This window comes from Tyto alba, unplaced genomic scaffold, assembly GCF_018691265.1.
Source record: "Tyto alba isolate M040663 unplaced genomic scaffold, T.alba_DEE_v4.0 Super-Scaffold_39, whole genome shotgun sequence".
Lineage (NCBI taxonomy): Eukaryota > Metazoa > Chordata > Aves > Strigiformes > Tytonidae > Tyto > Tyto alba.
This window is the reverse complement of record NW_024881314.1, coordinates 1,434,299-1,458,069: the sequence shown is the minus strand read 5'-3', so window position 1 is coordinate 1,458,069 and position 23,771 is coordinate 1,434,299. Positions and strand designations below refer to the sequence as shown.

At 66.1% G+C, this 23,771-nt stretch overlaps 2 protein-coding genes across 4 annotated transcripts; both read left to right on the top strand.

The window, feature by feature from the left end:
• Positions 1–291: 291 nt before the first annotated feature.
• On the top strand, positions 292–9,341 carry TTYH2 (tweety family member 2). Its single transcript, XM_042802680.1, has 14 exons — positions 292–462; positions 1,178–1,350; positions 2,809–2,920; positions 3,283–3,503; positions 3,597–3,692; positions 3,775–3,847; positions 3,944–4,013; positions 4,190–4,245; positions 4,353–4,445; positions 4,561–4,653; positions 4,748–4,890; positions 4,995–5,180; positions 5,331–5,409; positions 7,377–9,341. The coding sequence occupies exons 1-14, from the start codon at positions 334–336 to the stop codon at positions 7,455–7,457; spliced, it is 1,605 nt and encodes a 534-aa protein (XP_042658614.1). The 5' UTR covers positions 292–333; the 3' UTR covers positions 7,458–9,341.
• A 1,051-nt stretch (positions 9,342–10,392) lies between these two features.
• Positions 10,393–16,626, top strand: DNAI2 (dynein axonemal intermediate chain 2). Of its 3 annotated transcripts, XM_033002293.2 has the most exons (13): positions 10,393–10,610; positions 10,758–10,919; positions 11,000–11,121; positions 11,703–11,845; positions 12,476–12,589; positions 13,917–14,056; positions 14,275–14,397; positions 14,752–14,975; positions 15,163–15,298; positions 15,633–15,779; positions 15,951–16,178; positions 16,258–16,332; positions 16,494–16,626. In XM_033002293.2, exons 1-13 carry the CDS (start codon positions 10,428–10,430, stop codon positions 16,500–16,502), a joined length of 1,806 nt encoding a protein of 601 aa, XP_032858184.2. In that variant the 5' UTR covers positions 10,393–10,427; the 3' UTR covers positions 16,503–16,626. The 3 variants fall into 3 exon arrangements, with proteins under 3 accessions (XP_032858184.2, XP_042658457.1, XP_042658458.1); XM_042802523.1 differs by having other exon boundaries at positions 16,258–16,626; XM_042802524.1 differs by lacking the exon at positions 14,275–14,397 and having other exon boundaries at positions 16,258–16,626.
• The last annotated feature ends 7,145 nt before the right edge of the window (positions 16,627–23,771 follow it).

The following is a 23,771-nucleotide window of genomic DNA, read 5'->3' as shown; positions in this document are numbered from 1 at the left end:
GTAACGGCAAAGAGAAAGGGGAGCGGTGCCCCTATAGCGGGGGAGGTGGGAGGGTGGTGCCCCTATAGGGGTATCCCTGAGCTGTCTCGGGGTGCGGGGACGCTCCGGCGGCCGTTCCCCGCTGCCGGGGGCGTGGCTTGGCCGGGGGAGGGGGCGTGGCGAGGAGGGGGAGGGCGTGTCCTGGGGGCGTGGCCGGCGGGGCGGGGCGGGCCGAGCCCCGCGGCGTGGCGGCACAGCCCCCCCCTCCCCTCCCGCCCACCCCCCCCCCCCCCCAACTCTCCAAACCCCCCCACCCCACCACTCCCCCCCCCCACCTCCATCCCTGGCCCCGCCATGCCGCCCGCCCGCGCCGACTACCTGGCGCCTTGGTGGGCGGCCTGGCTCCACGGGCTCCCGCACCGCGGCCTCCGCCTCCAGCCCGTACCCGCCGCCTTCCGTCCGCGGGACCCCGACTACCAGCAGGTACCGACCCCGGGACCCCCCCCCCCCCCCATATCTTTCTCCCTCCCTCCATCCCCCCCCACCTCGCTCCCCCTCGGGGGACACGCAGCCCGTCTCCGCGCCGGGGTCGCGTTTACCGGCGGAGGTAACAGCTCCCCCCCCCCCCCCCCCCAGCCCTGCCATGGCCCCTTTCATCCGGCGCCAGCTCTGATCTCACGCCCGCACAAAGCTTCCCCTTCTTCCCCCGGCGGGCAGCGAGGGCTCGGGGCCCCCCCGCCGGGCCAGCCGGCACCGGCACCCCCAGTCTCCCGCAGCCCGAGGGCATCACCGGCTCCATCCCCCCCCCCCCGCCCCCCCCCAACCCTCGGGGAGGGGGTGCAAAGCGCGTGTGCTTTGGGGGAGGGAGGGGGGGGGGGGGGATGCTGCTGAGCCCTCGGTGATACCCTACCCCCCCCCCCCCCCTAAATCATCTCAGAGCATCAACTGCCGTGACCCCAAAACTGGGGAGGGCAGCAGCACCAGTGACCTCTCAAAAGGGTTGCTGCCCCCCACCCCCCGCCCCACACCCCTCCGCCACCCACAGCTCGATGGCCCTGCGTGGGGTTGGGGACGTTTCCTCTTTCTCCCTGTGACCGTCCCATGGGGAGCTGGACGTGGCCGCATCCTGCCCGCCGCCGGGCACTCTGCAGCACGTGATGGCCACGGGTGCTGACTGTCCCCCCTCTCTCCTTCCCAGTCGCTGCTTTTCCTGGGCTTGGTGGCCGCCGTCTGCCTCGGCCTCAACCTCCTCTTCCTCACCGTCTACCTGATCTGCCTGTGCTGCTGCAAGAGGGACCAGGAGCCCGAGACCAAGCGGCCCCACTCCTGCTGTGTCACCTGGATGGCCGTCACCGCCGGGCTCATCTGCTGGTGAGGGCAGGGATGGGGACCCCTCGCTGTCCCCCCTCCCCGTCACCCAAGGAGCTCTACATTCCAGCCATGAGTTGCTTTAATTAGTTCGGCGCAATTAGATCTGGTCCAGCCCTGCCTCCTTCCACGCAGCCACTGATGCTGGGGCAGCCCTGGGGACCGGCCACGGGGCAGCCCTGTCCCTGTCCCCATCGCGGCCGTGCCGCCTTCCTGCCTAATCCCGGGCGGGAGCGGGGCCGGGTCGTTAATCCCAGCCCGGAGCAGATGGCGAGCGGCAGCGTGACCCAGCTGGCAGGTCCCCCGCGCACCCAGCCTTAATTGCGACCGGAGCAATTAAGCGAAGGGACGCTTCTTTGCCCGCCAGCTCGCTGGTGGCTTAACAAGCCCGTCTAGATTTTTTGGCGGCCCGTGGCTGGGAGAACCACCCCGCCAGCCAGCCTATGTGCCGCCCCCCTGTCCCCCGGCAGGCCTGGCCTAGGAGGGGGGGGGGACGGGATGGGACACTGGGGCCCTTTGGCTGCCCGGCCGCGACCCACTCGCCCAGACAAAGGGGCTGGTTTTGCCTGGGCGGAGCGAGATGGCTGCCTGCGAGCATTGTACAGAGCAGGGAAGTGGCACTAATGAGCTTGGTGTGCTCCCCCCGAGACCCCCACCTCCCCCCCCCCCCCCCCCCCCAACCAGGTCCTCCCACTCCTCCAGCCTCGGGGCACCCCATCACGCGCGGCGGGAGAGCTGGGGTGGCAAGCGATCCTTCTGCAGCTCCCCAGGGGCTCTGAACCCCCCCCCACCCCTGTCAGCCACGCCGGGTTTGCGGCCGTTAAAGGCCTAATTGTGGCGAAGGGGCCGGTGTCTGCCGGTTTTATCGGGGTCTGCTGCGGGGAGGGAGGGAGCGCCGCGTCCACCGGCCATGTACGGGCAGTGGCACGTCCCTCCTTGGAGCCGGCTCTGAGCCCCGGCCCAGCTTTGCCCGCTGGCACACGGGGTGCCGGGGAGCCACGGGGTCTGGAGCGGCCACGGCATGGCCCCCAGCCTGCCGCCCGCCTCCCCCTCCTGGGGCCGAGCCCAGGAGCAGGTTTAATTGGGAGCAGCATCGCTTCCACTGGATTCCCCCAATCTCCTTTGTCCAGCCCTTCCACCCTCAATCTCTCCAGGTTTGGCAGAAGGAGCTTCAAACCCGTGTCTGGCCCGTGGAGCAGCTCCAGGCTCGCTGTCCCCAAGCCCTGTGGGCACCGGCGGGGAGCAGACCCCCATCACGGTGCTGTCCCTGTCCAATCTGCTTTGACTCTGCCCTTGCCAGGAATAGTGGGGGGGGGGTGGGTCCCCTGGAACTGGGATGCTCCTGGGAATGTCCCCTGTCCGGCTGGTGTCCCCACATCCTCGCTGGCCCCGAGGCGAAGCGCCCACGTCGGGGTGAGCGTTTCCCTCCCCTCTAATTGGGGGTCCCCTCTCCGCCCGCAGCGCGGCCATCGGCATCGGCTTCTACGGGAACAGCGAGACCAACGACGGGGTGTACCAGCTGCTCTACGCCCTGGACCACGCCAACCACACCCTGACCAGCATCGACTCCCTGGTAGGGCCGCGGGGCTGGGTCCCCCCCAGCTGACCCCCTCCACATCCCCCCTAGATCGCATCAATCCTCCATCCTGGGTTTGGTTAAAGCGTGGTGGGGGGAGGCATCCAGCTGGAGGGACCCAAGCATCCTGCGCTGCCAGCTGAGCCCCCCCGGGCAGCCGTGCCACGCTCCTGAGCGCAGGAGGGTGGCGTCACCCCACAGAATGTGGCCAGAAAGATCTGGAGAAGGGGGGGACACCGCGGTGGGGCTGCCCCGGGGGATGAATCCAGCTCAAGCGCAGGGGGTCGAGGCGGGGCTGCTCTCCCAGAGGGTCGGTGTCCGGAGCGAACGGCTCCCGCCGAGCATCCCACTGTCCCCAGGTGGCCGGCACCACGCTGCAGATGCGGGTGGGCCTGGAGCAGCACTTGGAACGGCTGACCGAGCTCCTGGCCTCGCGGGGGGACTACCTGCAGACCCTCAAGTTCATGCAGCAGTTGGCCGGCAGCATCGTCCTCCAGCTCTCGGGGTTGCCCATCTGGCAGGACACCAGTGCCGACCTCACCGCGCTGGCCGGCCACGTCGCCTACGTCGAGTATTACCGGTGAGCGGGGGCCACGGCGCTGGGCTGCCCGGAGCATCTCCCGGCGGGGCTGGGGAGGTGGGCGCGCGTGACGGAGCCTTCCTCTGCGCCCAGGTGGTTGGCTTATCTCCTCTTCTTCATCCTCGTCCTCGCCGTCTGCCTCCTGGCCTGCCTGGGGCTGGCCAAGCGCTCCCGCTGCCTCCTCACCACGTGAGTACCCCGCGGCCGGGCGCGGTGATGCCGGAGCGGCCGAGGGCCGGGCCCCACGGCGTGCTCACCCTTCTCCCCGCAGGATGCTGTGCTGTGGGCTGCTGACGCTCATCCTCAGCTGGGCTTCCATGGCCGTGGACACGGCGGCGGCGGTGGTGAGTGGGGAGGGGGTGGTACCGGGGCAGAGCCGAGGGCCGTGGGCACCCACCCCATCCTTCCCAGCCCCGCCGACGTCCCTCCCGTCCCCGCAGGGCACCAGCGACTTCTGCGTGGCCCCGGACAAGTTCATCATGAATCAGACAGAGAGTGACATCAGTGCGGGTGAGAGATGGCCGTGGGGGTGGACTTGTGCTGGGGGCAGGACCCCCGTGCTCCCCTAAAACCTGCCTGGGGGTCCGGTTGCTTTCTGCTGCCATTCTGCCCTCCGCCCCCCACGCTGCTCCCTGTTCCCCCCTGCCCCGGGACACTCATACCGACGTCTCCCGTTTGCTTTGCAGAGGTGGTTCACTATTACCTGTACTGTGACCAGAGCTTGAGCAACCCCTTCCAGCAGGTACAGGGGGAGCCGGGCACCCCACTTTGTGCTGCTGGGGGTGGGAGGGGGGGGGGGGCTGTCCCCGGGGGCTTGGGCAGCTCTGTGACCGCTCCCCCCCCTCGCAGGCTCTCACCGTCTTCCAGCGCTCGCTCACCACCATGCAGATCCAGATCCAGGGCCTCATACAGTTTGCGCTGCCCCTCTTCCCGACAGCCGAGGTACAGGGTAGGGGGGAGCTGGGGCGCTGCGTCCCCCCCCCACCCCGCTTCTGCTCCCCATCCCGTCCAGCACATCCCTGACACACACCCCACCCCCCCCCCAATTCTCCCACAGAAAGACCTGCTGGGGGTCCAGCAGCTCCTCAACTCCTCAGAGACCAGCTTGCACCAGCTCACGGCCATGCTGGACTGCCGGGGGCTGCACAAGGTGGGGTGTGGGGGTCTAAGCCGATGGGGGGGGGGGACTCACCGCTCCTGGGGTCCCCCCATCACTGCCGTTGGCCTTCCGTCTCCCGCCGCAGGACTACTTGGACGCCCTCATCGGCATCTGCTACGACGGGGTGGAGGGTTTGCTCTACCTGGTCCTCTTCTCCTTGCTGGTGGCCGCCTCCTTCTCCACCATCATCTGCGCCGCGCCGCGCGCCTGGAAGCATTTCACTGGCAGGTGGGTCCGCCCGCGGTGTCTGCCTTCACCCGGGGGGGTGGGGGGCACGGGGCTGCGTGCGTGGCACGGGGAGGGGGTGAGCACCCAATGCCTTGTCCCCGCAGGGACCGGGACTACGATGACATGGACGAGGAAGACCCCTTCAACCCTCAGGCGCGTCGCATCGCCGCCCACCACCCGGCCCGGGGGCAGCTCCGCAGCTTCTGCAGCTACAGCAGCAGCCTGGGCAGCCAGAGCAGCCTGCACCCCCCCGCGCAGACCATCTCCAACGCCCCCGTCTCCGAGTACATGTGAGACCCCCTCCCTCGGAGGCGCTGACTCTTGGGTGACAACCCTCTCCCCGCGGCACGGGGATGGAGCGTCACCCCACATTTGAGGCACAGTGGGGCTTGCTGTGCCCCCCCCCCCCCCCCAGGCTCTGACAGGCTCTCCCCCTCCAGGAACCAAGCCGTGCTCTTCGGTGGAAACCCACGCTACGAGAACGTCCCCCTGATCGGCAGAGGCTCTCCTCCCCCCACGGTACAGTGGACGGCTGAGGCCAAATCCTTCTTGTGACGCCCCGTGGGCCAGGGAGAAGGTGTGGGGGAGCTTAGGGGGAGGGGGTGACAAGGAGCCCCCTTCTGCTTTGCCAAAAAGCCACTCGCCCAGGGCACCCATGAGGTCTGCCGGGGGGGGGACGGGGGAGCTTGGCCCCCTCCTCCTGCCCTTGCAGAAGACGTGCCCGCTCTGCGAGCGCATCCCTCCTGCCCATCTCGCTAACCCAGTTCCCAGCCAGCCCGCGGAGGCTGCGGGGAGAGGTCACCAGCCACGTGCTCGGAGGAGACTGAAATAGTCTTCCCTTCAGCTGCTCCTCTCTGCTTTATTTCTTATTTATTCTGACTTTGAAAGGGCGCTTGTCGCAGTCACCCATGCATGTTTACATTTCCCTGCTGTTTGTTTAAACCCACCCTGTCTGTTAATGCCTGCTTTATTTCTTTTTTTTTCTTCTTTTTTTTTTCTTCTTTTTTTTTTTTTTTTTTTTTTTTGCATCCATTATTTTGGAGCTAAGTTGCCCGTCAAGAGTAAGTTCAGCCCCTTCCTTCTCCCTCCTCATCCTGGGGCAGCAGCTGGGTTCCCGTCCTCCTTCCCCCCCTCAGTGCCTCCCTCCATCCCCTTTCCCCCGGGGCTGGTTTGATTTTGGGGAGAGCGTGGAGGCATCGGGAGGGACGGGGCCACATTTTTGTCCCAGCTACAAGAGGATTTGCAGCTCCCGTGTGTTGGGAGTGGAAATGGTCCCGTTCTCGGTGCGCTTTTTCCCCCTCCTTTCCTGGCAGCGTTTAATCTGCTTCGATGCCTCCATCCGAAGCAGTAATGCCCCCCCGGCTGCCCCTCCCGGCCACGGCAGTGGCACCGCGGTGGGGCCGGGGCAGGGACACCATGCTCGCCTCTTCTGGGGAAGAATTTTTGCCATCAGGTGAAAGCGTGGAGCCGCGCCAGCGCGGGAGGCTGTAATCCGATTGCACAGACCTGGCAGCTGGCGAGCTTCTTCTCTGGAGGGGGGGAAGAGATGAATGAGGGAAGGGGATTAATTTGAGCACTTCTCCCCACCCTGAATGGTCTAATTTAACCAGGATTGAGATCCCTGGGGAAGGACTTGCACAGTCCAAAATAACAAACTCGGGAATGATCTTCCTTAATGCCTGGCCGGGGTGTCCCTCCCTCCTGCAAAAATGCTGGAGAAATTTAATTCTCCAGGGGTGGGGAGGGGGCTGGAGGTTTTAGTCTCTTCCATGGGGTCACCGCTACCCCCTTCCCAGTGCGATGGGGGGACCTTGCCCTGACTGGGGAGCCCCGGGGGGGTTCAGCCATAGGGCGCAGGTACCCGGTGAGCTCCGGAGCACCCAGGGTAAGGTTGGTGTGTGGACAGGGAAGTTTGAGGGGGGGCAAAACCCAGCTCGGCTGCCACAGAGACCCAGAGCCTGGGTGCTCCCACGTGTCAGGGCTAAACCCCTTCCTGCTCCACCGCCGTGCCAGCAAAATCCGGTGGCTGCGGTGCCACTGTCCCCGTGCTGGCACAGGGAGCGGGGGGAGGTCGAGCCCATGGTGCGAGACACGATGATCGATGACCCAGACTCAATGATTGGGGTTGAATTTGCTGCCAGGCTGGAGCAGAGAAGGTGGAGGACAAACCTGGCTGACAGCCCGGCAGTGCGGGAAGAGGCAAAGCAGAGCTTGAGGCACTCGAAGTGTCTTGGCTGGGGGGGGGTGTCTCTTCCAGCCCCCAAAAGAGCCAGTGGCCAGGGTCTGGCCCCCTGACCCACGGCAGCCTGGCAGATTAATTGGGGATTAACACAAACGGGAAGCAATCTTTCCCTCTCCTTGAGCTTTTCCTGGCGGCTCAGCGGCACGTGGCGGTGCAGGGGTTGGGTTGGACGGGGCTGGCGGGGGCTCGGCGGGGCGCGCCGTGGGGCTGGAGGTGTGCTGACCCCCGTGTCCTCTCCCCGCAGTACTCCCCGAGCATGCGAGCCACTTACCTGTCTGTCACCGATGAGCACGTCAGGCAGCACAGCACCGAGTTCCCAGCCTAGCGCGCTCGCCCCGAGCAGCTCGTGGGAGGAGAAAATGCCACCGGCGTTTCTGCGATGGGAAACCAAAGACACCTGGAAAAGACACGGTGGGAAGCCCAGCGGCTGGAGGACGAGCCCTGGCAGTGGGGACCCCCGTGCCCCCCCAACCCGTGTGCTCTGTGCACCCTCCTCTCCCCCCTCGGCAGCTTCTGCTCCGTCTCAAGTCTTCCTGCCTCCCGGCTGACAGCGACTCCGCGACCAAACGCTGGCTGCAGCTGGGCTCCTGGTGTGCTGGGAAGACTGGGGATGCTTCACCCCCCCGCCCAGCATCAGCGTCTCCTTTCCCTCCCTGTGTGCACCAGCTCGGGGATGTTTCATGCCACGAAGGGGGAGCCTTCTCCAGCTCCCTCTGCCTGGAGCGCAAAGCCTGGGGCCACCGGTTGTGTGTGTGTGTATGTCCCCCCCCCCCAGCACCAGCCCCTCGGGGAGGGGTCTGTGGCCGCGGCTCCTTCGCTCCCGTAGCAATGCAGAACCAACCACTAGTGATGCCAACCCCTTCCCCACGCCCCCGGGTGGCTTCGCCACCCTCCGACGGTGACACCGGCTGCTCCCCTCTGCCACCTTCCTGCTCCACGCAGGCAGAGCCGGCTCCCCGTGCCCCCATCGCTGTGTCCCACCCCCCCAGCCGGAGCTGCCCTGGCCCTGGGTTTGGAGGCTGTAGAATTAGGGATGTTTTGGCCTTGCTGGTTTTCCTTCGCTTTGCTCCTGGGTTTTATGAGTTCTCTGCAGGGCGGAGGCGCGGTTCGGCTCTCCTCCTCTGTTCCCGCGCGGGTTTACTGCAGTGCATGTTGGTAGCAGGTTTTTGGCTGGTTTTTAGGCTCTTTTTGTCGATTCGGCTCCCCCAGGGTGGGTGGGCCGGCAGTGTGGGCTGGGGCAGGCTCCCCTCCTTCTGCAGGACAGCCCTGGGGTAAACACGAATCCCCTGGGAGAGGGTTAGGGACTACTCAGGCATCCCTGGGACAGGTCCTGCCGCCCTGGTTTGCCCGGCATTGCCAGGGCTTCAGGCTGAGCAGCCCTGGGGGGAACGAGAAGCTGGGGGGAACCAGCATGAGCTGAACCAGATCCTTTGTGGCTGCCTGTTTCGGCACGGGCTGCCCCGGGGACCTCGGGAGGATGCGAGCAAAGGCCCCTTCCCCACCGCAGCACCTCGCTCGCTGAGGGCAGGGAGAGCCCCTGCTCCGTCCCACCCCCAAATCTCCCAGCCCGAAGGCTGCAGACAGGGTGATGGGCGTTTTTTCCTGCCCGCTCGCCCTTCTGGTCCCTCTCCCCCCCCCACCCAGGGGGAGTTCAGCTCTCGTAGCCAGGGTCTGGGTTGGCTCCAGGGCTCTTCCTCATGGCAAAGGCTGTACCCACGCCGTGGGAGGAGGGCAAAGGCTTTCCCTGTCTGATTGCAATTAGCAGCCGCCTCCTGTGCCGCTGGTGGTGGTTACCCATCCCTTCTTCCCCGCTTTGGCTAACAGTGCTGCAGCCGGGCAGCCCCCCAGGGTGGCCAGGCTCTCCCCTTCGGGTGAGCCGGGGCCGGGGGGGGGGGGGGTCTTACTTGATAGCAGTGACTCACTGTGTCTTTTAAAGATAACTTGTACATACCCTTTGGTCCCCTAACGCTGTCTGTCTGTGTTATGTGTGACTAGCATTACTTACTGTTGGAAACTTCCAGGGCATTTTTTTTTTTTTTTTAATTTTTTTTCCCCAGCTTTTACTGTTTCGATGTAACGGTACTGGTAGAAAAGCTGTTTTTAAACGCATGTGAACTAACCTCATTAGGACTCCGTCTAGGAGCTGGAGCCCGGCCTGATTTGTATGTGCCCTCTGGGGAAAAGACAATAAACACTTGTACTAAACTTATCTCCTCCTCGTGGGTTTCTCTGGGCTGACCCGCATCTGCCGCTGTGCCGGGACTCCGCGGCCGGCACCAACGCCTCGCTGCAAGCATTTCTTTGCAATCAAAGCGCTTTTTTTAATTGGGTTTAAATCCCGTGGCTGCAGCTTGGGTTGGTTTTGGCCGCAGGGGTGGGGAGGGAGGGGGCGGCTGGAGCCATTGCAGGTGTGATGGTGCTGCGGGGGGGGAAGAGATGGGCTTTGGGGGTGCGGGGGGGACACGCAGGTTTTTGGGGGTGCTCCGTGCGTGGGCGCGTGTCCTGGGTGCAGGATGGGTGCTGGCGGGGCCGTTAGGCGACCGCAGGGCCCCTGGGTGCATCCCGTCCTCCTTTCTCAGGCCCAGGGCGAGCAGGAGCGCAGGGTTTGGGGTGGGGTGGGGGGGACAGGGAGCAAGTAAGGGGGTGTGGGGAGCAGGGCCAGCCCCTGGGAGAGGCGTGGGACCCCCACCCCCCAGGACCCAGCCCGTGCTGCAGCCCTTGGCGGGGGGGCAACCCCTGCCAGGTCCAGGGACGCGGTGTCTCCCCGGGAAGCTGCTGAAGGGCTGGGGGGACAGCGGAGAGGGCAGCCCCGCCACGGGGCTGGGTTTGCCTCGATGGGGCCGGAGGGACCGGGCTACGGCCCAGTCCCCACACACGGAGATGGGGCCCGGCCTGGTGCCCACCCCCAAGCAGTCGGGGCGCGGGGCAGCCGCCCCCAGCGCTAATTGCGCTCCCCATCATTAGCCACGTTTCGCCCTCTCCAACATGGCGGCAAGGGCCGCCCGTCACGTGACACCCGCCGCTTTGCCCCCTCCAGCGTGGCGGGTGCTGTCACGTGGTCACACCCGCCGGCGTTGCCAAGCAACGGCAGACGCGGCCCTGCCGGCGGCTCCCAGCGAGGCCGCACTGGGAGAGGCCGGGGGGCGCCCGGGTCCCTCCTTGAAGCCCCCGATCCCTTTTGACGCCGGGGCTGGGGTTTCCTCGGGGCTGGGGTTTCCTCGGGGCTGGGGTTTCCTCGGGGCTGGGGTTTCCCCGGGGCTGGGGTTTCCCCAGGGCTGGGGGAGGAAGGGCCGCCATGGAGATCATGTACGTGTACACGCGGAAGCGCAGCGAGTTCGGCCGGCCCTGCAGCTTCTCCGACCGGCCGGCCAAGCTGATCGTGGACATCCCCCCCGACCCCAGCATGGCCAGCGGCTTCATCCTGAGGAACCCCGTGGACAGCTCCGTGCAGCACACCAGCGACATGTCGGCGCACGAGGTGGGGGCCGCCTGCCCGCCATGGACGGCCCCCCCCCAGGCCGCAGCTCTGCAGGGCAGAAGGGGGAAGAGGTGGGGGGTTTTGCACCCCTTCAGCTCGGGTTTCTGCTCTGCTTTCTCCGTGCCGCCCCCCCCCCCCTCCTGCCAGGTCAACACCGAGCGAGTGGAGGTGGAATCCTGCGGGGTCAACCACGTCGAGGGCGGCTGGCCCAAAGACGTCAACCCGAAGGAGATGGAGCAAACTATCCGCTTCAGGAAGAAAGTGGAGAAAGATGAAAACTACGTCAACACCATCATGCACCTCGGCACTGTAAGACCCAGCCCGTCCCCCTTCCTCACCACCCACTGCCAGTTCCCTTGCCTCGGCAGCTCCTCTGCCTTTCCCTGCAGCTGATGGAGCACTGCGTCAAGCAAAACAACGCCATCGACATCTACGAGGAGTACTTTGGAGAGGAGGAGACGGCAGAGGTGGAAGACGAGCCCCCCTCTGCAAAAACCATCAATGTCATCAGGTAGCACAACCAGCGGGGCTCGCCAGGCTCTCCAGATCCACAGCGGGCTACAGCGTGTTAAACTCCCTCCAAAGACAAAGGAGGTGGAAAGTCCGGTGGCTTTGGGATAGTGCTGGATCCATTTATGGATGGAGAGACTGGCTGCAGCCCCCCTGCTCCGTAATTCCATCTGTTCCTGCCCTCCCCCCTGCCCAGACACTTTGGAGAAAGGTACCACAGTCCAAGGACAGACGCGGCCCTGAGCATCTTCTAACAGTGCTTTAGACAGGATTTTTTTATTTTTTTGGGGGTACCTCAGACAGTTTTTTCAAATGTCAGGGGCTGTTAGGTCATTTCTAGAAGGCAGATCCAGTAACATAATTGGATTCTTAGAAACGTATAACTGGAAAGACTTTATTAAATCATCAACTCTTTTCCCCCAGCCTGACCGCCAGGAGAATCATTTCCTGCACTCAATGCTCAAGGGCTGCAGCTTGTTTTAATTGCGATTCCCACAGTTTCCTTTGGGAGACAGCCATCCCAGGACATGACAAAGCTGTTAGCAAACTAACATCTTTCTTTGATGTCCTGTTATCACAAAGGGATCCAAACGTAACCAAGAGGACGGCCACACATCTCTCCTGGCACCCTGACACATGCAAGAAACTGGCAGTGGCGTACTCAAGCCTGGAGTTCCAGCAGAACATGAAAGACATGAGCTTTGACTCATACATCTGGGATCTCGGTAAGGGGAAGGGAAAACTCACCAGTCAGTAATGCTGCCACTGGCGGAAGCACTTTGTGTCTTCAAAGAGTGTAATGAAGCCTCACAGCGCTCCGGAGGGGGTGAACAGGGGTTCAGTTTCTCCTTTGCCCACAAATCAATGCCGAGAAGGGGAGAAATGGGCCCTGAAAGCTGGCCAACAGGTGGAAAATAATTGCTAAAACCCCACTAAATGACTTCATGACCTAGAGCGCCTGTGACCACAACAAGCAGCTGAGCCACATTCCTCTTACTTGGTTCTTGTCTTTATATGATTCACTTGTGCTTGATTAAGAAAGAAAGAGGCAGCACAAGCCCAGGCTGAGAATTGCCCTGTTCTGCCAAAGACCCTCTCAGACCTGTTGTATTTTGGAGTGTAAAACACAAAGAAGAGAGGTTGGGGTACCAGAGGTGAGTCCCCAGGCTGGCAGGTGAGGACAGGTCAGCTCCTTTTTCTAGCTAAGGGGAGGCATCCTGGGGCAAGCACCGGTGTGGGAGGGAGCCAGGCGTGGAGGAGCGGGGTGCGGTATCGGGAAGCTGGTTTAGAGGCGGGGGTGCTCACCCTCCGGACTGCCTTTGCGCTTTGGTCTTTACTCATCCCCACCTTGGCAGAAAACCCCAGCAAGCCAGAGCTCGTTCTCAAGCCGTCATCCCCTCTCGTGAGCCTGGAATACAACCCCAAAGACTCGCACGTCCTGGTGGGAGGATGCTACAACGGGCAGATGGGTAAGGAAGATGGATTAGGCGTGAGGCCGTACTAATGAGGGCCTGGCTTAATTTTCATTCGGCAAGCAGTTCCAGCACTGCTAGGCTCACAAAGTCATTAGTGCTGTGGCTGGAAATATCCCGAGCACGGCCTGAAGCCCTGGGGCTTTACGTGTGGGGGACGGGCACGTGCTCACCTGAGCAGGTACCCGGGGAGGGGAGGACGCCGTGCCTGGGAGCCCTTTGCAGGCACTCGGGGCAGCGAGGCGGGGATTGCAGGATCAGACAGCTGAGCAGCACGCGTGCTGCGCTCCCGCCTCACCCACGGCGCCTCATCTTAAAGCCCAGGAGAGTTGCCATCCTTTCATGCACCGAATTGTTCTTGTGCTGTTGTTTCGAGTGCTTGGAGAAGCGCCCCTCTTTGCCAGCTTCATTTGTGGCTCCGTTATTTACTTGGCCACGCGAGCCCTTTGATTTAATTGGACCTCATTTTGATGTTTTCCCTGCCGTTTGCAGCAGCGGTCGGAGCTGACGGGGCATGCGTTACGGGGCTGTTGCTGCGCGCTCCGCAGGTGGTGGAGGGGAGGGATCTCACCCCGTCCTTCACAGAGCTCCCCAGGCGCGTGGCGCAGGCCCGGCAGAGCACACTCCATCACATCCAATTGCCTAATTAGAAGGGAGCAAGAGGGAGCACGGGCAGCTCGGTGCCACCGCGGCCCAGCTGCCTAACCTTTGCTGAACCGCGGCCGGTCCTGCGCTGTGCCTTGCCCTCTGCCACACGGCAGAGGCAGAGGTAGGGAAGGATTGCTGCTGCCGGGTCCCTGCCTTCATTATCCAGCACCTTTCGGGCACGTAGGAGGGGAGCACAGCCAGGGTCAGGTCGCACAGGCTGGTTTTTAGCAGTGTCAGGCGTAAGAGCTGCTGTTTGGAGTTGACGGGGGGCTGGGGGATGCTTAGACCATGCCTGGTCCTGCTGCAACCCCTTGTGCAGAGCGAGGGGGGGAACCGGGGGGGGTTTATTGTCCCTGGGGATTGCAGTGCATCTGCCAGCGAGAGGATCGCTGAGGAGATGCTGCAGCTCTTTAGTATGTTACCACCATCTAACTCGGCGTTTGCAGAAGGTGCAAATTGCATTACCACCCAGTAATCCCTACAAGTGATGGCAGCAGCAGGCTCCCAGCCCGTGGGGCACACGCATGGTTCTTCTGGAGCTGGGAAATGCAGGGGGAGCACCCAGTGAGATTTGCCCCCCAGTCTGGCTTGGGCAGTGGGACAGCATCTCCACGGCAAACAAAGGAGCCGGGCAAGGGAGCTAGTATAGATCTTGACTGCTCTTTGTCCTTCCCAGCTTACTGGGACACCAGGAAAGGGGGGCTGCCCGTGGAGGTGTCCACCGTGGAAGTCAGCCACAGGGACCCCGTGTACGGAGCCATCTGGTTGCAGTCCAAAACGGGCACGGAGTGCTTCTCAGCCTCCACCGACGGGCAGGTAAGGGGCAGGGAAGGGAGCCAGGCATTCACCCGGGGACCAGGCTGGAAGGGACCAGCCCAAAGGCGCTTCCCCTGCCCACGCTGCCCCTCCCCAGGCCCCCAGGCTGGCGGCGTGGGCTGGCACGGGGCAGCTCCAGCCCCCCTCAGCTCCCCAGCACCCGTGGCTGAGCTGGAAGCAGCCCCAGCAGCTCCCCTCCCGGTGCTGGTCTCCTGCAGGTCCTGTGGTGGGACGTCCGCAAGCTGTCCGAGCCCACCGAGCGGCTGGTCTTGGACATCACCCGGAAGGGGCTCCTGGAGAACGCTCTGGGTGCCATCACGCTGGAGTTTGAGCCCACTATGGTGAGCAAATCCTGCGCCCACAACCAGTACCCTCACCCGGGCAGGGTGCCGCTCACCCAGAGTGACCCAGAGCACCGTGCTGCGGCTTGCAGCACGTCCTCACCCGTCGTTAAGAATTAGGAGTTGATGTTCTCCCAAAGCAAGGCGTCTTGCTGGCATTTCGGTCTCTAAATCTCCCACATCGTGCTGGGTCCCAGGGCTCCGTTCCCCCCAGGTGCTGGCTGCAGCAGCCCTGCCCCCCCCCCCCCCCCCCCCCTGCTCGGACAGCAAAGCCCTTCGGTGCCCCACAGCCCCCCCCTGCCCTGCGGTGTCCCCAGCCTGCTGACGGCTGCTCTCTCCTGCTCCCACCCTCAGCCCACCAAGTTCATGGTGGGCACAGAGCAGGGCATCGTCATCGCCTGCAACCGCAAGGCCAAGACACCCCCTGAAAAAATCACCAGCACCTACAGTGGCCACCACGGACCTGTCTACGCGCTGACCAGGAACCCTTTCTACCCCAAAGTCTTCCTGACGGTTGGTGACTGGACTGCTCGGATCTGGTCAGAGGAGACCAAGGAATCGTCGATTATGTGGACCAAGTAGGCGTCAGCGTGTGTTTGCCCCGCAAAATATCTTTTTTCGTGGAAGAGCGTGCTCAGGGTGGGTGATGAGCAGGGCTCAGGCAGGAGGCGGTGGGCTGGTCACCAAGGCAGAGCGGTACGGAGGGTCTGGGCCAGGGGGCTGGAGGCCACGAGCCCATCCCCGCTGTGTCGGGTCTGCTGGCAGGTACCACCTCTCCTACCTGACGGACGGGTGCTGGAGCACCGTGAGACCGGCCGTTTTCTTCACCACCAGATCGGACGGGACCTTGGACGTCTGGGATTTCCTCTTCAAACAGAAAGACCCTTCCCTCAGCCTGAAGGTTGGGTCCCCAGCGGCTCTGGGTCCCTCACCCTGGGAGGGGAGCGGGGGCTGCCCCTGCCATCGCCGGCACCGGGGCTGCTGCCTTTCCCTGCACAGAGCAGGCAGAGCCAGGGGACGGAGTCCCATCCTGCCCACACGCAGCTCGGGATAAGCTCCATCAAGCAGCAGCTGCCCACTCAGCCCTGGGTGGAGCCTGGTGCACCCAAAACTTTGCCCCTGTTACCGGCAACCACGTGGATTTGCCTCTGCCAGCTCATCCTGCCTGACTTTCCCCCTGCGTGGGGCATCACGTCAGGGCTAAGCGCCACCACTCACCCATCGTCCCTCCCCAGGTCTGCGACGAGCCCCTCTCCAGCCTGCGCTTGCAGGACAACGGCTGCGTGGTCGGCTGCGGCTCGAAGCTGGGCACCATCACCCTGCTGGAAATCTCCTCGGGGCTCTGCACCCTCCAGAGGAACGAGAAGACCTTGGCCACCGCTGTACGTGCGCTACGAGCCGCCGTGCCAGGTCACAGCGAAGCCCTCGGCACTGCTGGCACGTCGCTGGCCCCCGGCACAGCAGCTCTGCCAGCGAGCTGTCCCTGTTAGGGAGCGCGCTGTCCCGTGGGGTCCCCTGCACCCCTCAGCCCCCCCCCCCCACCCCCGCCCTAGATGTTTGAACGGGAGACAAAACGGGAGAAGGTCCTGGAGGCCCGGCACCGGGAAATGCGGCTGAAGGAGCGCGCCAAGTCGGAGGGCCAGGAGACGGTGGTGGAGGAGGAGAGGCTGGTGGAGAGTCCCCAGGAGGTGCTCGACCGAACCTGCAAGGAATTCTTCGAGGCCATCGAAGCGGAGCTGCAGAGGAGGGCACGGGCAGAGACACACTCCCCGCGTCGCAAGGTACCGGGGACGGGACAAACCGGCGACCGCAGCAAGGACCCCCTGCCACGGGGCACAGCAGCCAGCCTCTGCCTTTCAGGTTAAAGACGACGTGGGAGAGGAGGCGGCTGCGAAGGAGGAAGAGGAGGAGGAAGAGGAGAAGGATGCTGCCAAGGTCGGTGCACTCCAGCTCTGCGTTGCTTTCCCCCTCCTTGCTGGGGTCGCTGCTCCGTGGCTCGTGTGGGGATGAGAGCTCGGGGGGGGTCTCCGCCTCCGTGGGGCGGGGAGCAGAGGGTCCCACACAGCTCCCTGACCTCACACCTGCTCCCTCCACAGGAGCCGTAGCCGAGACGGGACCGATGGGTCGCACAGAAACCCTCGCGTTGGTCCCAGATGCTCCCTGGCCCTTTGCCCTCCTGATTTATTTATTTTTTTTCCCTCCGGGGTGAATAAACAGGAGCTTTCCACATCACGTTTCCTGTTTTGTCACAGCAGGGTTGAGCAGAGGGTGGGAAAGTCGCGTCCTGTCGCTCTTCATCCCCCCCCCCCCCCCCCCCTTTCCTTGAGCCAGGCCACGGATCAAAGCTGGCGGCCGACCACAGCAGAGCTCCCGTGGCAGCAGGGTGTCCCTTGGTGCGTCCCCAACCCGAGGAGCGGGGCAGCTGGTGGTGTCAGCGGGGTCCGGCTGCAGCACCGTGCCCTTTCCCAGCTGGAGAGCGATGCTGAGCGAAGCCCCCGCACCCCCCAACCCTCCGAGAGCAGCCTGGGGCCGGGGTTATCGGCGCTGGGTAAACACAGCCCGGCCGGTATCGCCCAGCAGCTGCCCTGCTCGCTTTATTAGTAACGTCAATTATTAACGAGCCGCTGGTTGCGCTCGCCCCACAGCCAGGCTGGGGTCCCCCCGCTGAGCGTTCCCCTGGGCAGTGGGGACACTTAGGGACAGGGCGGCAGCGAGGGGACAAAAGCGGGGGTCAGCTCCCCTCGGCCCCCGCGCCCCGGCGAGGACATGAGGGTTCTGGGGGACAGAGGGGACCCGCAGCTGGCAGGGAGTGCTAGCCGGTGGCACGCTGTCCCCCGAGGGGAGCGGCACGGCTGCCGAGGGCTGCTGGGGGTCCAGGGCACTCCACGGCTGCACCCCACAAGTCTGGGATGTGGCGGGGGACACGTGCCAGGGACAGGGGGACTGGTGTGGCTTTGCCCATCCTGCCACCCCACGGAACAACCTTGGCACCGCAGGGCTGGCTTGGTGATGCTTTTGGGGCACCGTGGGGAGTTTGGGGGCACAGAGGTGTGACAACAGCCCTCCTTCCCTGACCCCCCCCCCCCCCCAACTGTGCCACCCAGGGCTCCCCCCCACCCCGAGCCACGTCGGCGAGGGGCCGGGTGCCAGCGGGAGGGCACGCTGCCCCTGTCAGGCCGGTCCCAGCGGTGTTCGCTTTCATCCCAGGAAAACGAACCTTTAATTGAAGCAACCAGCATGGGCTGGGGGTGGTCCCGCGACGGGGCGGGGTGGGGGGGTGCTGCGACGACACCGCACAACCAAAACTTCAGCTGCCGGACCCCAGCGCCATGGCTCGCGTGCAGGTCCGTGTCCCCGTGTCCCCGTCCCTGTCCCCACCACCCCACCTCCACCCATCGCGGTGTCTCGCAGGTGGCTCTTCGCATCCGGCCGATGAGCGCGGCCGAGCTGGCGGAGGGGGCCAGACCCGTCGCCCACCGCCTGGACGAGCAGGTACAGCCGCGGGTTCCTCGGGCACCGCCTGGCCCTGGCGCTTCCCCTCGCCCCCCCCCCCCCCACACACACCCCCCTGCCGTGGGGTACCCCACTGCAGGACGTGACCCTCGGCGCGGCGCATGCCCTGGGATTGCCCACGTGTGCCAGCACGGACCTGAGGGGGACACCCTGCAGGAGACCCTACAATAACAAAGCAGCAGGGTGGGAAACTTGGGGGGGGGTCTGGGTTAGGAGCCCCACTTCCAGCGCTGTCCCTGTCCCCAATCCTGGGGGGGGGGATGCGCAAGGGATGGGGGGCAGGTGGAAGCAAGGCAGCAACGAGGGAGCAAGCTTGCGTTACGGGAAGGGTCAAAACCTGCGTTGAGATGGGAGGCGACTGGGAGCTGGGGACCCTGCTCCAGGATGGGGACACGCAGGGACAGGGACACGCGGGGTGTCCGTGGGGTGCTGGCAGCCCCGGTCACCTCGCAGCGCCCGGGCAGCGGGCACCTTGGCGGGTTGTGCTCACAGAGGTGCCTTTGTGCCGCCGTGGCCAGGTGGGTGCAGCCCGACGGCCCTGGCACCGCGCACAGAGCTGGCTTTGAACCCCAGCCCGGCCTGGGGACAATGGGACAATTCAGGAGCACAAAGGGCCCCGCGCTGGCAGCACCGGCACCAGCCCCGGCACCTCCTGCACCGCGGCATGGAAGGGCCACTGGCCCCCGGAAAGCTGCCCACGGGGTCCCATGAGGGCTCAGACCCACTGGGGAGCACATCCCAGTGCCCCCATCATGCCAGCGTGCCCCCCCCTTGGCTCTGGCCCCGCTGTCTTTGCTGTGGGCGATGTGGGGGACCCAGATGGGAGCATGGAGGGGGGGGGGGAGGGGGGAAGATGCAGCTCTGAGCAAGCCGTTCCCCCACGGAACCCACAAGTGATGCCCAGGCAGGGTGCTGGGTGCCCACCAGCGCCCGGGGCGGGCGATTGCGTTGTGGTGCTGATGCCCGGGGGTCCAAAACCCCGAGTTCTGCTGGGGTCCCCCCCACCCCGGTGCTGCGGGGACCCGGTCACCGGCCGGGATGGAGCTGCACGGGCTGTCCCAGGTGCTCCCGGAGAGCTGCACCGCGGGGACACCCCAGTGTCGGGGCTGTGGGGAGCATCCCGGTGCGTCCGTCTGTCCGTACGCGTCTCGGGATCTGTGCTCACCATGCCCCCCACCCACTGGGCTCCCAGCACCTCCTTACACCTCGGGGTCCACCCGGGTGCTGATTAGCAGCGTTAGCAACGCCCAGCGTGTGCTGGAGGCTGGAGGTGACCCCGGAGCAGAGGGGTGGTGGGTGCCCCCCCCCCAACCCAGCCAGCCCCGCTCGCGTTCCCCCCTGGCAGGTCGTGGTGCTGCGAGACCCCCTGGAAGACCCCGGCAGCGTCCCGCGTGCCAGCCGCTCCCGCGAGAAATCCTACATCTTCGACGTGGCCTTTGACTCCACGGCCACCCAGGTGGGTCCCTCGGGGCACAGGGGTGGGGGGGTATGCAGGGCACGGGGCAGTGGGTGGAGGTTGGGGGGGGCGGGGGGGTTGGGGGGCAGCAGGATGCACCCCAGGGCCTCTCACCTTCCCGCAGGAAACCGTGTACCGTGCCACCACCCAGAGCCTCGTCGCGGTTGTCACCTCCGGCCACAACGCCACCGTCTTCGCCTACGGCCCCACCGGTGAGGGCTGTGGGGTTGGGGAAGGGGCCAGCCCCGTGGCTGTGTTTAAGGTTGGCGGGGGGGGGGTGGGGGTGGGTCCCAGCCCTGAGCGAGCCCCCCACCCCACCCTCTCCTCTCCCCCCAGGCTGCGGGAAGACCTACACCATGCTGGGCACCGACGGCGAGCCCGGCATCTGTGCCCGCACCCTGGGTGAGCTCTTCCAGACCATCGAGGACACCAGCGGGGACGTGGAGTACGAGGTCTTCATGTCCTACCTCGAGGTGCGGCGGGGGTGCACGGGGACGTCCCCGTCCCCCCCCCCTCCCGTGGCCCTAAGCCTTTGTGCCCGGCGTGGGATGCTGTGTCCCCGTGGGTCCCCATGCTGGCAGGGAGGGGGGACACGTACCCGGCTCCTTCCCCCCTGCCCAGATCTATAACGAGATGATCCGGGACTTGCTGAACCCCTCGCTGGGCTACCTGCAGCTGCGGGAGGACGCCGGTGGCACCGTCCGGGTGGCCGGCATCACCGAGGTCTCCGCCATCAACGCCGAAGAGGTGAGCCCGCTTATGGGGTACGGGGAAGGGGGGGGGCGCTGTCCGGTGATCCCCCCCGCCCATCGCTGCCCCTCTGCCCCAGGTGATGAAGCTGCTGGCGCGGGGGAACGGGCAGCGGACGCAGGAGCCCACGGCCGCCAACCGCAGCTCGTCGCGGTCCCACGCGGTGCTGCGGGTCACCGTGTGCCGGCGGCGCCAGGGTGGGGGGCTGCGCCGCGGCCGCCTCGTCATGGTTGACCTGGCGGGTTCCGAGCGGGCGGCGCGGGTACGGCACCTTCCTGAGGGGGGAGCGGGGGGGTCGGGGAAGGAGGGGAGTGTGTGTGGGGGGGGCTCCCTCTTTTGCCAGGTTTTTCCCTTTTCCTTCCCCTCCCCGCCCAGACGCAGAACCGCGGGCAGAGGATGAAGGAGGGAGCCCACATCAACCGCTCGCTGCTGGCCCTGGGCAACTGCATCAAAGCCCTGAGCCACCAGACGAGCACCAAGTACATCAACTATCGCGACAGCAAGCTGACCCGCCTGCTCAAGGTGTGCGGGGGGGGGGGGGGGGGGGTGTGTGTGTCCCGGCTTCCCCCAGCGGGGTCTGAGCTGGGCTGGGGGGGCACACAGGCTGTCCCCCACCCTGATCCCTCTCAGCTGAACTCTCGGTGGCCAGGACTCGCTTGGGGGCAACAGCCACACGGTGATGATCGCCCACATCAGCCCGGCCAGCACCGCCTTCGAGGAGTCCCGCAGCACCCTCGCCTACGCCCACCGCGCCCAGAGCATCCGCACCACGGTAGGGCCGGGAGTGGGGACCCTCCTCCCCCCGGGCCCCCTCCCGGAGCAGCCCCGCAGGGAGGAGTTCACCCCCTACGCGGCTCCACAGGTGCCCTGGGGGGGGGGAACTGCTCCGGGCACTGCCCTGTGGGGTGCTCAGGACCCGCCCCATGGCTGTGCACTGCGTGGGGACAATGCTTGGGGATCCTATGGGGTCACAGCCAAGCTCTGCCTGGGGACATTGCTTGGCGATCCTACTTGGGGACCTGCTCCGTGAGCTCTGTCCTGCCTGGGGACCCCTCTTGAGGGATCCTACTTGGGCACTTTCTTGGGGACCTGCTCCATCAGCCGTGCCCTTGCTCAGGGACCCCACTCAGGGACCCTGTTTGGGACCGGGGTCGTGGGACATTCACACCAGCCCCGTCCCAGGTGAGGCACAACCCGCTCAGCGCCTCGTACAGCGTCGTGACCGACCTGCGCGGGGAGATCCAGCGCCTCAAGGGCCAGAGGAACCCCGAGCCGGGGCAGCGGGGGCAGGACCCCTATATCCAAGGTACGGCCCGGCTCCCCCCACTCTCCCACGCCCCCCCAGGACTCGGCGCTGACACCCCGTCCCTCCAGCCCAGGTTCGGCTGCGCGGTGCCCACCCAGAGCGGTGGAGGACAGGCGGCCCCGGTGACAGCGAGGGGGACCGGGACACAGGGGACAAGCAATCAGACGTGGTCGCTGTCTGCGAGAGCATCGCGGTTCTGGTGGAGGAGCAGCGCAGGCTCCGGCAGCGGAAGGTTTGGGAGCCCCGTCCCCACCCCCGGCAGCTGAAACCCCGTCACCAGTGAGCTGAGTTCGACAAGGCTCAGCCCAGCAGCCCTGGGGGGACGTGGATACTCAGGGGCCGTGGCGGGGACGGTGACCCCGTGGCAGGGACAGTGACCCCGTGGCGGGGATGCTGACCCCGTGGCAGAGCTGCTGGCCACAGGCAGGGACAGTGACCCTGTGGCAGGGCTGCTGACCCCGTGGCAGAGCTGCTGGCCATCGGCAGGGACCGTGACCCCATGGCAGGGACGGTGACCCTGTGGCAGGGACAGTGACCCCGTGGCAGGGCTGCTGGCCATGGGCAGGGACGGTGACCCCATGGCGGGGACAGTGACCCCGTGGCAGGGCTGCTGGCCATGGGCAGGGACAGTGACCCCGTGGCGGGGACGGTGACCCCGTGGCAGGGACAGTGACCCCGTGGCAGGGCTGCTGGCCATGGGCAGGGACGGTGACCCCGTGGCGGGGACGGTGGCCCCGTGGCAGGGACAGTGACCCCGTGGCAGGGCTGCTGGCCATGGGCAGGGACGGTGACCCCGTGGCGGGGACGGTGGCCCCGTGGCAGGGCTGCTGGCCATGGGCAGGGATGGTGACCCCGTGGCGGGGACGGTGACCCCGTGGCAGGGACGGTGACCCCGTGGCAGGGCTGCTGACCCCGTGGCAGGGCTGCTGACCCCATGGCAGGGCTGCTGGCCACAGGCAGGGACAGTGACCTCACTGCGTGCCCGCAGGCAGAGCTGGCCCGGCGCTTTCGGCAGAGCCAGCACCACGCACGGTGGCTGGATGAGGCCCCACAGCACCGGAGCCGCTCGGAGGAGCCGCGGGAGGTGCTGGCCCTGCTCTGCTGCCTGCACCGGCCCGGGCTGGAGCCGGCAGAGACGCGCTCCCCCACCCTGCTCGAGGGTGGCCTCCGGCACCTGCCGGCCACCACCGCGCCGCGCTTCGACCGGCACCGAGCCCTCTGCGCCCGCATCATCCAGCAGCAGCGGCAGCTCATCGCCGGTGCGTCCCTCCCGTCCCTCCTGCCGCGACAAAGGGGCCTCTTGGGCGTCGTGGCACTGGGAGTCCCGCAGTGGCAACCCCCCCACACACAATGTGTCGTGACATAGCCCCGTGGCGTGGCCGGTTGATGCCCGCCCCCCCCCTGCCCTCTCGCCGGCAGACCACCGGCTGGCGGTGCCGCAGGCGCTGGAGGAGCTGTACGAGACCTACCTGCGGGAGCTGGCGGGGGACCCTGGGGACACCGGCGCCCTCAAGGTAGGATGGGGCGACCCCAAACCCCCCGCTGCACCCTAAACAGGACGCTCACCCCCTGTCCCCCCGCCTCCCAGGGCATGTCCCTGCCCAAGATCCTGCAGGCGAGCGGCGCTGAGAGCCCGCGGGACTCGGAGCGGGACAGCGTGCGAGCGCAGAGCTGCCAGCACCCCGTGGCACCACGGCAGGGACCCCGCCGTGACACCCTCCCACCCCTGCACCCCCTGGGGGGGGACAGGTACGGGTGGGCCCCCCATCACCCCCCCCCCCCCCACGCACGAGGATGCTGCCACAGCAGATGGTGAGGGGGTACCCCCTCTCCAGCAGCACCCCAACCCTTGTGTTCCAGAAGACCCCGCAGGGAGAGCGGCTGGGGAGCGCGGCGGGGGCCACCCCCCCTCCCCGCCACGGCACGGTGGCTTAGGAGGTGAGCACGGCCGTGCCCACGCCACCAAAACCCCAAAGTGGGGGTGCTTAGGGGGGGCCGTGTGTCTCAGCAGAGCAAGCCACGGGCCAGCGTGGCCAGCCTGAGCACCCAGCACAACCCCTCCCCGGGGTGGGGGGGGTGCCAGCGCCCTCCGGCGTGCGTGCCCCCCCTGCACATCACGGTTCCCCCCACAAAGCAACGTGCCCACGGACCCTCTCTCCGGCAACCAGTGGCCCTCAGGGGCTTCCCACCGCCGGCCCCCGTGCCGCAGAGCCGTTCCGAGTGTGCCGTGCTGGCAGGGGTGCAGGCACCCAGCACGCAGGGGGGGACCCCCCCCCTCCCAAAGCGCCGCCTGGAGCAAAGCCCCCACTCAGCCAGCTGCCAGGTGAGACCCCGGCTGGGGATGGGGTG

What these genes read in the sequence shown, in the direction of transcription:
- TTYH2 (XM_042802680.1), top strand. Translation starts at nt 334, where the DNA reads ATGCCGCCCGCCCGCGCCGACTACCTGGCGCCTTGGTGGGCGGCCTGG. An exon ending in AGAGAGTGACATCAGTGCGG is followed by an intron (nt 4,014 to 4,189) that starts GTGAGAGATGGC and finishes TTTGCTTTGCAG; the next exon opens with AGGTGGTTCACTATTACCTG. An exon ending in ACTGCCGGGGGCTGCACAAG is followed by an intron (nt 4,654 to 4,747) that starts GTGGGGTGTGGG and finishes CTCCCGCCGCAG; the next exon opens with GACTACTTGGACGCCCTCAT.
- DNAI2 (XM_042802523.1), top strand. Translation starts at nt 10,428, where the DNA reads ATGGAGATCATGTACGTGTACACGCGGAAGCGCAGCGAGTTCGGCCGG. An exon ending in TCGTCGATTATGTGGACCAA is followed by an intron (nt 14,976 to 15,162) that starts GTAGGCGTCAGC and finishes GTCTGCTGGCAG; the next exon opens with GTACCACCTCTCCTACCTGA. An exon ending in ACCCTTCCCTCAGCCTGAAG is followed by an intron (nt 15,299 to 15,632) that starts GTTGGGTCCCCA and finishes GTCCCTCCCCAG; the next exon opens with GTCTGCGACGAGCCCCTCTC.